General features: G+C 41.0%; 1 protein-coding gene across 2 annotated transcripts; it reads left to right on the plus strand.

Annotated features, from left to right (window-relative positions):
- The first annotated feature begins 561 nt into the window (after nt 1-561).
- Nucleotides 562-15,746, plus strand: LOC126615379 (serine/threonine-protein kinase GRIK2-like). Of its 2 annotated transcripts, XM_050283202.1 has the most exons (14): nt 562-803; nt 1,082-1,133; nt 1,265-1,475; nt 1,848-2,230; nt 2,308-2,382; nt 2,472-2,516; nt 2,762-2,836; nt 3,160-3,247; nt 12,691-12,815; nt 13,541-13,636; nt 14,165-14,231; nt 14,858-14,973; nt 15,086-15,164; nt 15,325-15,746. In XM_050283202.1, the coding sequence occupies exons 4-14, from the start codon at nt 1,910-1,912 to the stop codon at nt 15,483-15,485; spliced, it is 1,248 nt and encodes a 415-aa protein (XP_050139159.1). In that variant the 5' UTR covers nt 562-803; nt 1,082-1,133; nt 1,265-1,475; nt 1,848-1,909; the 3' UTR covers nt 15,486-15,746. The 2 variants fall into 2 exon arrangements, with proteins under 2 accessions (XP_050139159.1, XP_050139158.1); XM_050283201.1 differs by lacking the exon at nt 1,082-1,133.
- Nucleotides 15,747-15,807: the final 61 nt, after the last annotated feature.

A 15,807-nucleotide genomic window follows, 5' to 3' on the forward strand; every position in this document is an offset into this window, starting at 1 on the left:
TGTTATATGATAATTTTTTTCTCCATATGAAAATGCATTATTAAATTGAGATGCTATATTGACGGTAAACATATTTACACAAAACCTCAAGAGAATAACATCAAATGGTCACACGGGACATCAAATGAGTTCATTTTTATGTGACGTTTGGTCCAACAATGCATTGTTACATGTGAATTCTTTTCTTCGTATAAAAATGCATTATTAGATTGATATGCTTTGTTGAGGGTAAACACATTTGTCATTCAGTACTACGGTTTGGTGATATTTCTATTCAGTTGGAAGTGAGAGGTTTTAGGTTCGATCTCGTGGATGCCGAATTCGATACCAAATTAGGTTGTCATTATGTGGTTTAACCAAACTCGCTATCTCCTTAGTATAAAAATATCGATGTACTAAAAAAAAACATATTTACTCAAACCCTGAAGAAAATGAAATCGAACGGTCACAAGTTCACAACACACCTACCCATCTATCATTCCTCCATATTTTTCCAATTCTCCTCTTTTCCCCATTGAACGACAAGCCAAGCCAACCATTTTTACACCCCCACTGCTTCTTCGGAAGCGCTTCAACCGCAAAAGCACTTTTCTTTGCCCACCTCTGCCCCTCCTATATATCCACATTCCCCAAACAACCCATCTTTCTTCCCAAATAAAATTTCCACAATTTGCTTCCTTGTCCTCAAGGATTTTTTTCTTTTCAAATCCCTCCTCCCAACCCCCACCGCTTACCCTGGGAAGAATTCAGTTCTCGCGATTGCATCATTTCTAGGGATTTCGTTCCGGACGCCTCTCCCTCAGGTAATTGCCCATTTCACTACGAATATTCCGATGGCATCCTCCTTGATTCCAAATTACGGTGTTTAATCCCAAATTTTGCTTCTTCTTTCTATTTAGTTGTGGAGGGTTTGAATTTTTTTCTTTTCTTTTCAAATTGGGTTGATTTGTGATGGAGTGGAAAATATTGGGATTTTGAAATTTTGGATTTTCCATCAATCACACCCATATTTTTGTTTGAAATATAAATGGTGGAATTGGGGTTTTTTATTTGTTTATTTTAAACTATATCGTTGTCGTAGGTGCTTGATGTGATGATTGTGGTCTGAGAGTTCCACGCAAACATGTCCTTCTGTAACTTTCTGCTGTATTTGCATAATGGGGTGTGCTGTATTCGTTAATTTTTTGTTTTGTTTTTGTTGTTAAATCTTTAATAATTTGATGTTAAATTATTGAGATTCTGTGTGTTTGTGTACGTAATTCAGGACAGGATCAACGTATGGTTGGTTGGGGAAGGTGTGGGTAACAGCTTGCATTGGAGTATATATATAAACTGGAGTCATCGCGATGCCGGGTTTGAATCGTGATGTCTTCAATATCCCGAGCTTTTTCTTTCATTTGGCAGAATGGCATCCACTTCAGTAGCAGAGCTCAATCGGGCTTTTGACGCCCTCTCCTCTCCCTCTGTAAACCCAGGTTTGGATTCACTGCCACAAACCCAAGTAGTAAAATTGTGACCAGTAATGTGGATTTTTGCTCCTTCAGAATTAGTATTTAGCTTAACATGAAGAGTACTTCGGAATGTACTTATCTGAAAAGTAAAATGAACAAGAAATTCTAACAGAATGCTTTGCTTTGGCTGCTGCTTGATATGGCTATGCAGAAACTACTTCATGATCAAACGAACCTTTCTTTCTGAATTTCTCTTTCTGTTTATTTGTATTTTGTGAAGGCTAATATGTTAAAGTTACTTCACATATACATGTGTATGTGTGCGCGCATGCGTTACGTATACATGCAGTAGTGAAAGTTATGATTTGTGAAATTATTTGATGTGATCTTGTGCAGGTTTCTGGAAACGTCTCGTTTTTTGGTGGGAGCTATAGTAACAACTACAAATATTGAGTCTAATGTTCCTTAAGAGTTCCTCTCTTGCAAGAATGATGGGTTGCTGCAATTGCTTTGGCTTCATCAGAATGCCCAAGCAGAAACCAAAGCCTAATTATGGATTTAATAATCATTGTTCCCAGGAGCTGTTGTTGGATGATGATATAGAAGATGATGATGATGGTTCATACAATGGTGAGGTTACAAGAACTACTCATGCTGATGAAAGCGAGCCACAAAGCTGGGTTAATCGTTCTGAGGAGATTCTACACATCAGAGAACTGAATGGAATGATTTGTAGGCCATGCCCTGTGAAGGAAACCAGAAAAGTTGTTCGCACTGAGGTAAATATTTTTTTTGGGGTAAGGTAACATAGATTTACTTGAATTCATTTCTCATACATTTTTGCATGAAATTTCAGGATGAAAATGGGAATAAGATGGTCAATGATTATGTTCGCGAGTGTAAGATTGGTGCTGGAAGCTATGGGAAAGTGGTAATTTTGTCACTGATAGTGTTTTTTTTTCCCGTTACCTGCTTACTGGAAATGTTTCTTTACTCTTTTTGTATTGATGTGTGCAACAGGTTCTGTATCGAAATCTTGTAGATGGACAGCATTATGCGATTAAGGTAGTTTTTCTTCGTATTAGATTACTGGCTTCAGTATTTTGGATGAAAGAGATATCTATAGTTATGAGAAGTGTTTTTCCTGCTCCGAGGGAATTGCTGTGTAGTAGATGAAAACACTTTGGATTGATGATAACTTTGTAAAACTAACATATTTAGATAAAGGGTAAGGTAATATTTAGTTTTTTCTTGGTATGTTTAAGGTAGAGATTTATTATAGAATTTAAAAGTGAGTTGAATTTTTACAGGCTTTCCATAAATCTCATTTATTAAAGCTCCGAGTTGCACCTTCAGAGACAGCTATGACAGATGTTCTTCGTGAGGTATGCATTTTCTGTCTTTTTGTGTGAGTTCATTTCTCTGTTCATAATGGGGGGAACTCTTGAACAGTTGTCTTGTAGATTATGATGGTATTATCTCTTGCCAGTTGCTTTTGTTTCTTCTTGTTCAGTGTTATATCAGTTTATTCATGTGCATCTATTGGGTCTGTGGGTGTACAATGTATATTTTTGTTGTTGTAGTAGTTCCCAACCATGCTGCATATGCCACTCTACTAGAGCCTAGTGTGTGTCGTACTTTCTGGTAGGCAAGTCAGATTCAATCTATTGATGAATGCTCACTAGTATTGTTTTCCTTTACCATACAGGTTCTTATTATGAAAATGTTGCACCATCCTAACATAGTTAATCTCGTTGAGGTGATTGACGACCCAGAAATAGATCATTTCTACATGGGTACTTATTGCCTACTCTCTCTCTCTCTCTCTCTCTCTCTCTCTCTCTCCAGTCACTTTTAAACTTATTTGCTTGATCATGCAAGTATGTATGCTGCTCTAAACTTATCTCAAAAGGAAAAATGATTTCAGAATCTGGTCCCTTGTAAGATTAATTTGGAAACTCTAATGGTTTTTAGTTTATATATGTTTGAGTTCCCATGGAAACTCACCATAAAAGTACAAAAAGATCAACAAAAATATGACCTTGCCAAAATTGAAGGGCACCACTGTCACGTTTTAGTTGCTCTCACCAACATTATCATTATTTTTTCGAACTTTGAAGTATCAATATTTATATAAAGTTGGATTTTTGGACAATTTTGGGGAAATGTATAGAATAAGACACATCCTAAGTAAAAATTATCTGGAAAGAAAAAGTAAAAGATCAACAAAAATATGATCTTGCCATAATTGAAGGCCATCACCGTCACGTTTTAGTTTTTTCTCACCAATATTATCATTATTTTTTTCGAAATTTGAAGTATCAATATTTATATAAAGTTGGGATTTTTGGACAATTTTGTGGAGATGCATAGAATAAGACACATACTAAGTAAAAATTATCCGGAAAGAAAATGTAAATATCTTGTGTTTGTGAGATTACCCTATTGCAACGTAGTTCACTTTTTCACATTGGGATTGCTTTTCATAAATATAGTACAAATGCACTATCATCGTATGTTCTCATATGTAATTTAATATTTATCATGGTCTTGTTCTATAGAACTCCACAAGTTTATTTTCAAAAAGCAAAAATTTTAGGACAAAATAAAATACAACAACAACAACAACAAAGCCTTTTCCCACTAAGTGGGGTCGGCTATATGAATCCTAGAACGCCATTGCGCTCGGTTTTGTGTCATGTCCTCCGTTAGATCCAAGTACTCTAAGTCTTTTCTTAGAGTCTCTTCCAAAGTTTTCCTAGGTCTTCCTCTACCCCTTCGACCCTGAACCTCTGTCCCGTAGTCACATCTTCGAACCGGAGCGTCAGTCGGCCTTCTTTGCACATGTCCAAATCACCAGAGCCGATTTTCTCTCATATTTCCTACAATTTCGGCTACTCCTACTTTACCTCGGATATCCTCATTCCCAATCTTATCCTTTCTCGTGTGCCCACACATCCCACGAAGCATCCTCATCTCCGCTACACCCATTTTGTGTACGTGTTGATGCTTCACCACCCAACATTCTCTGCCATACAACATCGCTGGCCTTATTGCCGTCCTATAAAATTTTCCCTTGAGCTTCAGTGGCCTACGACGGTCACACAACACGCCGGATGCACTCTTTCCGTCCAGCTCGTATTCTATGGTTGAGATCTCCATCTAATTCTCCGTTCTCTTGCAAGATAGATCCTAGGTAACGAAAACGGTCGCTTTTTGTGATCTTCGCTAGATTGCTCCGGTCATTAGTGTGGATAAGTATATAAATGGATAGAGATAGGAAAGCAAACACAAGATGTACGTGGTTCACCCAGATTGGCTACGTCCACGGAATAGAAGAGTTCTCATTAATTGTGAAGGGTTTACACAAGTACATAGGTTCAAGCTCTCCTTTAGTGAGTACGAGTGAATGATTTAGTACAAATGACATTAGGAAATATTGTGGGAGAATGATCTCGTAATCACGAAACTTCTAAGTATCGGAGTGTGGTGTCGTCTTGACTTGCCTTATCTGTCTCATAGGTAGATGTGGCATCTTCTCTGGAAGTACTCTTCCTCCATCCAGGGGTGGTATCTTTAACTGGTGGAGATGCACAAGGTAATGTATCAATTTCACTTGAAGCTTACTTGTAGTTTCAGGCTTGGTCAAGCGCGATACAAACCATGTAGTAGGAGTCCCCCAAATCGCCGAGCTAGGGGGTCTGCTGAAAGAGGTGACAGACAAGGTAAGCAATCAGAGCTCCGACTGATTGTTCACCTTCTCCCCATCTTGCAGCAGCATGAAGGATAAAGAGAAGAAAAATGAGAAGAGATGATATGAGATACTTTTGCTTTTGAAGAAGTAACTTTCCACAGGCTTATTCTTGAACTGATCTGGAGGGTTTTCTGGTTTCCTCCAGAGTATAAGGCCGACTGAAGAATTTGAGGGTCAAAACAAGTCCATCAAATCTAGAGTACGTTCCACCCTGCTGATATGGGATACTTTTGCTTTTGACAGAGTAATGGATGTATCGGCACGTGTGCTGTTACGCTTGTCTCCACATGCTTCCTTGTATCCTTCGCACTTGCCCTATCTGTTCCTCAAGCAGATGCGGAATCTTCCCTGGAAACATAAGATGATGAAGATGAGTACTCGAGAGCAATGCCAGGTAAGTAATCAGGTAAGGGGTTCCAGGCAGTCAGTTCCTGGCTGGAAGCTTGATTCCAAGTGCTGACTGATTGCTCTCTTTCTCCTTGTCTTGCAGGTAAAAACAAGGCCAAAAGAAAAAACAGGGAAAAAGCATGATATGGGATACTCTTGCTTTTAACCCTGATGATATGAGATATTCTTGCTCTAGTATAGCTTGTTTGCAGAGGTGTTATCGGGGGGAAAGAAAGCTGAATATTTCGAAAGGCTTTGTTGGGAGTGCCCTCTCAGATATGATGAAGGGTTGAGCATTTTTGCAGGTCTGCCTGTCCGTTGGGGATGGAGGTCGACATATATAGGAGTCTCCCTAACAACAAGTAGTAATGCTATTCCTTTACCCTGCTTGGTCATAGCACGGTAGTGGGAGCTGCCAGTTTCACATGTTTTAACTCTGTCAGAGCACTTTGAAAAAGTGGTCTGTGGTATCTGGCTCTCGAGATTCGGAGAACGATGCCTCTTCGATTTTTGAGAAAGCAATCATGCTGGGGGTCTGACTCTCGAGATTCGGAGAGCAGTGTCTCTTCGATTTTTGAGGAAGTAATCATGTTGGGAGTCTGGCTCTCGAGATTCGGAGGGCGGTGCCTCTTCGATTTTGGAGCAAGCAATCTTGTTGGGAGTGTTGTCTCGAATGTGAGTAAAGGTTGGACATGTTTGCTAGTCTACCTTGCCACGAAGCACAAAGGTTGACACACAGGGACTTTCCAATTATCCAGCAATGGTACTGTTCCTTTACCCTCTCTTCGATTTTGAGAAAGTAATCATGTTGGGAGTCTGGCTCTCGAGATTCGGAGGACGGTGCCTCTTCGATTTTGGAGCAAGCAATCTTGTTGGAACTGTTTTCTCGAATGTGAGTGAAGGTTGGGCATGTTTGCTAGTTTACCTTGCCACGAAGCACAGAGGTTGACACACAGGGACTTTCCAATTATCCAGCAGTGGTACTGTTCCTTTACCCTTGTGGGTAATAATATGGTAGCTAGACCTTCAAAATTTATGTGTCTAAACTTTGTTAGTGCTGTTTCTTTGCTATTCTTTTACCTTTCTTGGTCAGAGCGATGTAGTGGGAGCTGCAAGCTTCACGTGCTCAACTTTGGCAGAGAACTTTGGCAAAGTGATCTGTGGTACCCATGAGTTATTGTTGCGTGTGGGAAGTGGGTGATTGAACAGTAAGATTTATGTGCTTTCTACTTCACCAGAAGTCTTCGACAGAATGCCCATAATTTCTGCAAAGCTGAGTGTGCGTGTGACAGGTGCTGACAAGGCTAGAAAAGTAGGTGCCTCTTCGATTTCTGAGATCGGCCCTCGTGGTCTCTGAGCAGCCCAGCTTTTGAGAAAGCGAGCGCCTCTTCGATTGATTCGGAGAACGGTGCCTCACCGATTTTTGAGAAAGCAATCATGCTGGGGGTCTGGCTCTCGAGATTCGGGGAGCAGTGTCTCTTCGATTTTTGAGAAAGTAATCATGTTGGGAGAGTGGCTCTCGAGATTCGGAGGGCGGTGCCTCTTCGATTTTGGAGCAAGCAATCTTGTTGGGAGTGTTTTCTCGAATGTGAGTAAAGGTTGAGCATGTTTGCTAGTCTACCTTGCCACGAAGCACAGAGGTTGACACACAGGGACTTTCCAATTATCCAGCAATGGTACTGTTCCTTTACCCTCTCTTCGATTTTTAAGAAAGTAGTCATGTTGGGAGTCTGGCTCTTTAGATTCGGAGGACGGTGCCTCTTCGATTTTGGAGCAAGCAATCATATTGGGAGTGTTTTCTCGAATGTGAGTAAAGGTTGGGCATGTTTGCTAGTCTACCTTGCCACGAAGCACAGAGGTTGACATACATGGACTTTCCAATTATCCAGCAGTGGTACTGTTCCTTTACCCTTGTGGGTAATAATATGGTAGCTAGACCTTCAAAATTTATGGGTCTAAACTTTGTTAGTGCTGTTTCTTTGCTATTCTTTTACCCTTCTTGGTCAGAGCGATGTAGTGGGAGCTGCAAGCTTCACGTGCTCAACTTTGGCAGAGAACTTTGGCAAAGTTATCTGTGGTACCCATGAGCTATTGTTGCGTGTGGGAAGTGGGTGATTGAACAGTAAGATTCATGTGTTTTCTACTTCCCCAGAAGTCTTTGACAGAATGCCCATAATTTCCGCAAAGCTGAGTGTGCGTGTGACAGGTGCTGACAAGGCTGGAAAAGTAGGTGCCTCTTCGATTTCTGAGATCGGCCCTCGTGGTCTCTAGGGAGCCCAGCTTTTGAGAAAGCGAGCGCCTCTTCAATTTCTGAGATCGGCCTTCGTGGTCTTTGAGCAGTCCAACTTTTGAGAAAGCAAACGGCTCTTCGATTTCTGAGATCAACCCTCGTGATCTCTAAGCAGCCCAACTTTTGAGAAAGCAAACGCCTCTTCGATTTCTGAGCAGGCGCCTCTTTGATTTCTGAAGCTCCGTCGAGTGCAGATTTTTATAGAGGCTGGCATTAAGTTCCAAAGCACACTTGAATCTCCACCAGTAGAAGTTTCATTCTTGCACTTCTAAGATCTTGATTTGTCCGACCTCTTCTCTCTTCAACACCTTTGAAAATGTCTGGCCCCTCCGACCGTCGTTTTGACTTGAACCTTGTTGAAGAGGCAGCCCCGCCTTCTCCAGACAACATATGGCGCCCATCCTTCGTCTCCCCAACTGGTCCTCTTACCGTTGGGGATTCCGTGATGAAGAATGATATGACCGCTGCGGTGGTGGCCAGGAACCTTCTCACTCCCAAAGATAACAGACTACTTTCCAAACGGTCTGATGAGTTAGCTGTTAAAGATTCGCTGGCTCTCAGTGTTCAGTGTGCAGGTTCTGTGTCTAATATGGCCCAACGCCTATTTGCTCGAACCCGCCAAGTTGAATCATTGTCGGCTGAAGTGATGAGTCTCAAACAGGAGATTAGAGGGCTCAAGCATGAGAATAAACAGTTGCACCGGCTCGCACATGACTATGCTACAAACATGAAGAGGAAGCTTGACCAGATGAAGGAAACTGATGGTCAGGTTTTACTTGATCATCAGAGATTTGTGGGTTTGTTCCAAAGGCATTTATTGCCTTCGTCTTCTGGGGCTGTACCGCGTAATGAAGCTCCAAATGATCAACCTCTGATGCCTCCTCCTTCTAGGGTTCTGTCCAGTACTGAGGCTCCAAATGATCCCCCTCCGGTGCCTTCTCTTTCTGGGGCTCTACCGACTGCTGAGACTTCTCCTAAGCAACCTTTGTGAAGGCTCCCTCTTGTGTGTTTATTTTGACTCATGTATATGTACATATTTGTAGCTTATCGGGGATATCAATAAATAAGCTTTCCTTCATTTCAACGTATTGTGTTAAATACACCAAAGCCTTCTTCGCTAAGTTCTTTGAATTTTCTTTTGTTGAAGCTTGTATGTTGAAGCTTTCTGAGTGGAGCATGTAGGTTGGGGTAGTGTTCCCTTAATTTCCCGAGTGAGGAAAACTTCTTGGTTGGAGACTTGGAAAATCCAAGTCACTGAGTGGGATCGGCTATATGAATCTTAGAACGCCATTGTGCTCGATCCTGTGTCATGTCCTTCGTTAGATCCAAGTACTCTAAGTCTTTTCTTAGAGTCTCTTCCAAAGTTTTCCTAGGTCTTCCTCTACCCCTTCGGCCCTGAACCTCTGTCCCATAGTCGCATCTTCTAATCGGAGCATCAGTAGGCCTTCTTTGCACATGTCCAAACCACCGTAACCGATTTTCTCTCATCTTTCCTTCAATTTCGGCTACTCCTACTTTACCCCGGATATCCTCATTCCTAATCTTATCCTTTCTCGTGTGCCCACACATCCAACGAAGCATCCTCATCTCTACTACACCCATTTTGTGTACGTGTTGATGTTTCACCGCCCAACATTCTGTGCCATACAGCATCGCCGGCCTTATTGCCGTCCTATAAAATTTTCCCTTGAGCTTCAGTGGCATACGGCGGTCACACAACACGCCGGATGCACTCTTCCACTTCATCCATCCAGCTTGTATTCTATGGTTGAGATCTCCATCTAATTCTCCGTTCTTTTGCAAGATAGATCCTAGGTAACGAAAACGGTCGCTCTTTGGTATTTCTTGATCTCCGATCCTCACCCCTAACTCGTTTTGGCCTCCATTTGCACTGAACTTGCACTCCATATATTCTGTCTTTGATCGGCTTAGGCGCAGACCTTTAGATTCCAACACTTCTCTCCAAAGGTTAAGCTTTGCATTTACCCCTTCCTGAGTTTCATCTATCAACACTATATCGTCTGCGAAAAGCATACACCAAGGAATATCATCTTGAATATGTCCTGTTAACTCATCCATTACCAACGCAAAAAGGTAAGGACTTAAGGATGAGCCTTGATGTAATCCTACAGTTATGGGAAAGCTTTCGGTTTGTCCTTCATGAGTTCTTACGGCAGTCTTTGCTCCTTCATACATATCCTTTATAGCTTGGATATATGCTACTCGTACTCCTTTCTTCTCTAAAATCCTCCAAAGAATGTCTCTTGGGACCCTATCATACGCTTTTTCCAAATCTATAAAGACCATGTGTAAATCCTTTTTCCCATCTCTATATCTTTCCATCAATCTTCGTAAGAGATAGATTGCCTCCATGGTTGAGCGCCCTGGCATGAACCCGAATTGGTTGTCCGAAACCCGTGTCTCTTGCCTCAATCTATGCTCAATGACTCTCTCCCAGAGCTTCATTGTATGACTCATTAGCTTAATACCCCTATAGTTCATGCAATTTTGTACGTCGCCCTTATTCTTGTAGATAGGCACCAAAGTGCTCGTTCGCCACTCATTTGGCATCTTCTTTGTTTTCAAAATCCTATTGAAAAGGTCAGTGAGCCATGTTATACCTGTCTCTCCCAAAACTTTCCACACTTCGATTGGTATATCGTCTGGGCCTATTGCTTTTCTATGCTTCATCTTCTTCAAAGCTACAACCACTTCTTCCTTCCGGATTCGACGATAAAAGGAGTAGTTTCTACACTCTTCTGAGTTACTCAACTCTCCTAAAGAAGCACTCCTTTCATGTCCTTCATTGAAAAGATTATGAAAATAACCTCTCCATCTGTCTTTAACCGCGTTCTCTGTAGCAAGAACCTTTCCATCCTCATCCTTGATGCACCTCACTTGGTTTAGGTCCCTTGTCTTCTTTTCCCTTGCTCTAGCTAGTTTATAGATATCCAACTCTCCTTCTTTGGTATCTAGTCGTTTATACATATCGTCGTAAGCCGCTAACTTAGCTTCTCTGACAGCTTTCTTCGCCTCTTGCTTCGCTTTTCTATACCTTTCACCATTTTCATCGGTCCTCTCCTTGTATAAGGCTTTACAACATTCCTTCTTAGCCTTCACCTTTGTTTGTACCTCCTCATTCCACCACCAAGATTCCTTTTGGTGTGGGGCAAAGCCCTTGGACTCTCCTAATACCTCTTTTGCTACTTTTCGGATACAACTAGCCATGGAATCCCACATTTGGCTAGCTTCCCCCTCTCTATCCCACACACATTGGGTGATTACCTTCTCTTTGAAAATGGCTTGTTTTTCTTCTTTTAGATTCCACCATCTAGTTCTTGGGCACTTCCAAGTCTTGTTCTTTTGTCTTACTCTTTTGATATGTACATCCATCACCAACAAGCGATGTTGATTAGCCACGCTCTCTCCTGGTATAACTTTGCAATCCTTACAAGTTATACGATCCCCTTTCCTCATTAGAAGAAAATCTATTTGTGTTTTTGACGACCCACTCTTGTAGGTGATCACATGTTCTTCTCTCTTCTTAAAGAAGGTGTTGGCTAAGAAAAGATCATATGCCATTGCAAAATCCAAGATAGCTTCCCCATCCTCGTTTCTCTCCCCAAAACCATGGCCACCATGAAAACCTCCATAGTTGCCTGTCTCCCTGCCCACGTGTCCATTTAAATCTCCTCCTATAAATAACTTCTCCGTCTGAGCAATTCCTTGCACCAAGTCTCCAAGATCTTCCCAAAATTTCTCCTTCGAACTCGTATCCAACCCTACTTGAGGTGCGTACGCACTAATCACATTGATAAGTTCTTGTCCTATTACAATCTTGATTGCCATGATTCTATCTCCTACCCTCTTGACATCTACAACATCTTGTACCAAGGTCTTGTCCACGATGATGCCAACACCGTTTCTCGTTCTATTTGTGCCCGAATACCAAAGTTTAAACCCTGAGTTTTCTAGATCCTTTGCCTTACTACCAACCCACTTAGTTTCTTGTAGGCACATAATATTTATCCTTCTCCTCACCATAACTTCCACTACTTCCATAGATTTTCCCGTTAAGGTTCCTATATTCCACGTTCCTAAACGCATTTTGCTCTCTTGAACTCTACCCTTCTGTCCTAGCTTCTTCACCCTCCCCCGTCTAATAGGATCAAAGTACTTCTTTTGTGTGTCCCGGGTAAAGTTGATAGGAGCATATGCTCCCAAACAACTTTGAGTGGAGTCGTTCGAAAAGAAGTTTCTATGGCCCCCTTGCTCATTTAACACTGCATCCGGGTGCCGATGGAGATACAGCGACCCTTGCTCACTTATCACTGTGCTCAGGCCACACAGCGCGCCACTTACGGGTGACGCCCTAGCTTTAGCGCGATTTTGTTCTGGATTCATTTTCATAAGGATTCGACGTGATCATGGAGTGCCGGCTGTCGACTACCTGACGCCCTCCCCCTCCTCCTTTATCCGGGCTTGGGACCGGCCATGTAAGACATAGGCGGAGTTTTAGGACAAAATAAAATAAAACTGAAAAAATTGGTTAGTGTTTTTCATTGTTAGACAATGACAATGGTGTTCTCGGTACTTATCCTGTTTTTAATTGTTTGACAATGACAATGGTCCTCCCGGTAGATGATGGGCATAACCGAAAAGGAAAAGTAATCATACCTTTCGTAGAAAAAATGGTGAGGGGGCTATAGAATAATTAAAAAAAAGTAATTATGCTGAAGTGTTGAATATTTACCCGTACCATTTGTTTAGCTCGTGCTTGACTGCTACTTTTCCTTCTTCTGTTTCAGTTCTTGAATATGTTGAAGGCAAATGGGTTTATGATGGCTCTGGTCCACCAGGTGGAATAGGAGAACATACTGCAAGGAAGTACTTGCGGGACATAGTTTCAGGGCTAATGTACCTCCACGCTCATGTATGATCCTTAAACTTCGGTTTTGTATATTCTTGGCTGAACCCTCCCCCTCTCTCTAGTTATCTATTGTCTGCTTTTGACAGGGATACATTTTGTAACGGAAATCAGTTTAATCCTTGTATCAGTTTGGCTGTATATATTTGTGGTGGTTAACACAGGGTATTGGATTTTATTTAATTCTTAATAATGGAACCATCTTTATTAAGAGATAAAACCATCTTAATAGAGCTAGCACAAAATTCAGTTCTTTATATTGTCAGTGTATGTGTGCTTACTAGCTTGCATTGATGATGGAAACAGCTGAAGCCACATAGAAAGGACATTACACCTCATTCACACACACACACACACACACACACATACTATAAATGGGGATGTTAATTGAGTTCTCTGGGTCACAGAACATTGCTTTTTACTCTTTACATTAAGGTACTTGTTGTTTGTATATCTTGTTTGGGGCTGTCCCTTTGTGATAGTTCTTGTGCATTTTTCTATTTGATTGTTAAAACTGTTTAATGCTTATTTTGAAATGTGCACATAACTAAGAATGATGTCCCATTTGTGCAAATGCATGACAACTATTTAGGTTATCCCAGAAAAAAAAGGACCACCCATACAGCACTGTAGCTTTTTCCCAATATATGTGTTATATCTTCACTTTAGCGTACAGTGATTGATTTTCTATTATTACTGTTGTGATTTTCTTGTGGTTCCTTTGACAACAGAATATAGTGCATGGTGATATCAAACCTGATAATCTGTTGGTTAGTTGCGATGGTACGGTGAAGATAGGGGATTTTAGTGTCAGCCAGGTTTTTGAGGTAATGGAACTGCTGAATGTTATAAAGTTTAGACACTCTAGGATTTTTCTTTTCTGCAATTTTGCTGAAGGAGACCATAAGGGCGATCCTGTTGTATTATGGCCATTGACTTGATGTTATTGTTGTGGTGGATGTACAACCTTAACCTATGTTTGGGTGGGGGACTTTCATGGTGTGAAGGAACTCTAGAGTGAAATGGTAAAATTGCACTATCAGAAGACTACCAATGAACTATTCAAACACTACAAAACTACTACTAAAACACTAGGACCGTACTAAAAAAAAGACTTTCATAGTGACACCTTTGAAGGAGTTATTTAAAAGTTATCTCAAATGTATAGTCGTTCTGAAGCCGTATCTAAGTTTTTAGTACATTCTTACGAATTTAGCCTAAACACAGGGTTAGAGCAATAAATTGTTTTTCTGATTTTATATCTGTTTTGTTTTTTTTTACTTTTGTTTAAGCCATGTTGTTTGGCATAATAATAGTTCACAACAATTAAGGTGTTGTATTGGTTTCACCGGCAGGATGACCATGACGAGCTGCGGCGATCACCGGGGACTCCTGTTTTTACTGCACCCGAATGTTGTTTAGGTTAGATTATCTTGCTATAAGATAGGTCAAATTTACCTTGCATGATATAAAAAATGTGCTAGTAGTTCTTCCAGTGGCCTGCCCAAGGTCACATCCTCCTCCTTGAAAAGTTTCTGGATTCAATCTATCTGGCATGAGTGTGCGGGCAATTAAAAAAAAGAAGCATAGTATATGTATGTGTGTGTGTGTGTGTGTGTGTGTGTGTGTATATCCATCTGCGGTTAATAAAAAACTAGCATATATAAAATGCCCATCTGCTTTGAGTGCGAGTTCTCAGCGGGCCAGATTTGATGTGTTTCTCCGAGTTAGAATTGAGTCCAAACCTTGTTTTGTTTTATTTCACAAGAAAATAAAAATGATTAAAAATTTTATTTTGTGGTCTTAGAAGGCTAAATAATCATAAAATGTTTGCTTATGCATAATTGCATATGCTATAATTGATTTTCCAACTATACTTAAGTCAGTTGGCTATGAATTTTTCCAGCATCTCGAGTCTAATAACTCAGGAAGATAGAAAATTTTATGGTTTTGTAACTGCTAAAGTTCATAGAAGGATGATAGAATATCTTATGGTTTAGTAACTCAGGGAGATGATTACCTTACAGTTATTTTATTGTGATCAACAGGGCTAACCTATCGCGGTAGAGCTGCTGACACATGGGCCGTGGGGGTTACTTTGTACTGTATGGTATTGGGACAATACCCATTCCTTGGAGACACACTTCAGGATACATACGACAAGGTATGAAAAACACCAGTATTCCTGTGCAAAACCACTAATTATGTCATAAACTTTAAGCCCGGTGTTTACGGTATTTCCCTATTACTTATCTGTAGGAATTTTCTCCTTGCAGATTGTTAATAACCCTTTAGTACTTCCAGATGATATGAACCCACTTTTAAAGGATTTACTTGAAGGTCTTCTTTGCAAAGGTTGGTGACATGCAATATTTTGATTAATGGCTGGTGCTTCAGCTTTTCTGCAACTCTGTCATCTTTATTCTTCCCCATCTTTTTTGTTACCCTCCCCCGCCCCTGCCCCCACCCCGCCATCGTATGTCTCATGATTATGGCTTGATATTCTATAATGCAGACCCAAACATGAGGTTGACACTGGAGGCTGTCGCAGAGCATACTTGGGTTATTGGAGATGATGGGCCGATACCTCAGTTTTCATGTTGGTGCAGGGGTAAGAGTTTGCGAGAGGAATCTAATGGGACGAAAGATGACTCTAGCATAACCCTTACTGACTAGAGTCTTTAGGTTGGATTTGTTTTTGGCTTTCCAATTTTGGTTTTCGAGTTGCGAACATCGTTCTGGTTACTCTGGCTTTCGGAATTGTCATGATTTTGGCAAGAACATTGTTCTCTGTTGTGTTTCTTCTCTGGGTTTGTCTGGTGTCATGTGTTATTTGTTGGGCTCGGTTGGAATCACACAGGTCAACCGTTATTGAATCCATTTGTAGGAAATACTTTTGTTCAAAAGCGCTTTTGTTGATAGCAGTTTTCATAGAAATGATGTATCAGTTTCCTTTATTGCGAACCTCTTAAAAGGGCTGGCTTGTCGAATGCGTCCA

Source organism: Malus sylvestris, chromosome 3 (assembly GCF_916048215.2).
Source record: "Malus sylvestris chromosome 3, drMalSylv7.2, whole genome shotgun sequence".
Taxonomy (NCBI): domain Eukaryota; kingdom Viridiplantae; phylum Streptophyta; class Magnoliopsida; order Rosales; family Rosaceae; genus Malus; species Malus sylvestris.

What these genes read in the sequence shown, in the direction of transcription:
- LOC126615379 (XM_050283202.1), top strand. Translation starts at nt 1,910, where the DNA reads ATGTTCCTTAAGAGTTCCTCTCTTGCAAGAATGATGGGTTGCTGCAAT. An exon ending in CTGGAAGCTATGGGAAAGTG is followed by an intron (nt 2,383 to 2,471) that starts GTAATTTTGTCA and finishes TGTGTGCAACAG; the next exon opens with GTTCTGTATCGAAATCTTGT. An exon ending in TGCACCCGAATGTTGTTTAG is followed by an intron (nt 14,232 to 14,857) that starts GTTAGATTATCT and finishes TGTGATCAACAG; the next exon opens with GGCTAACCTATCGCGGTAGA.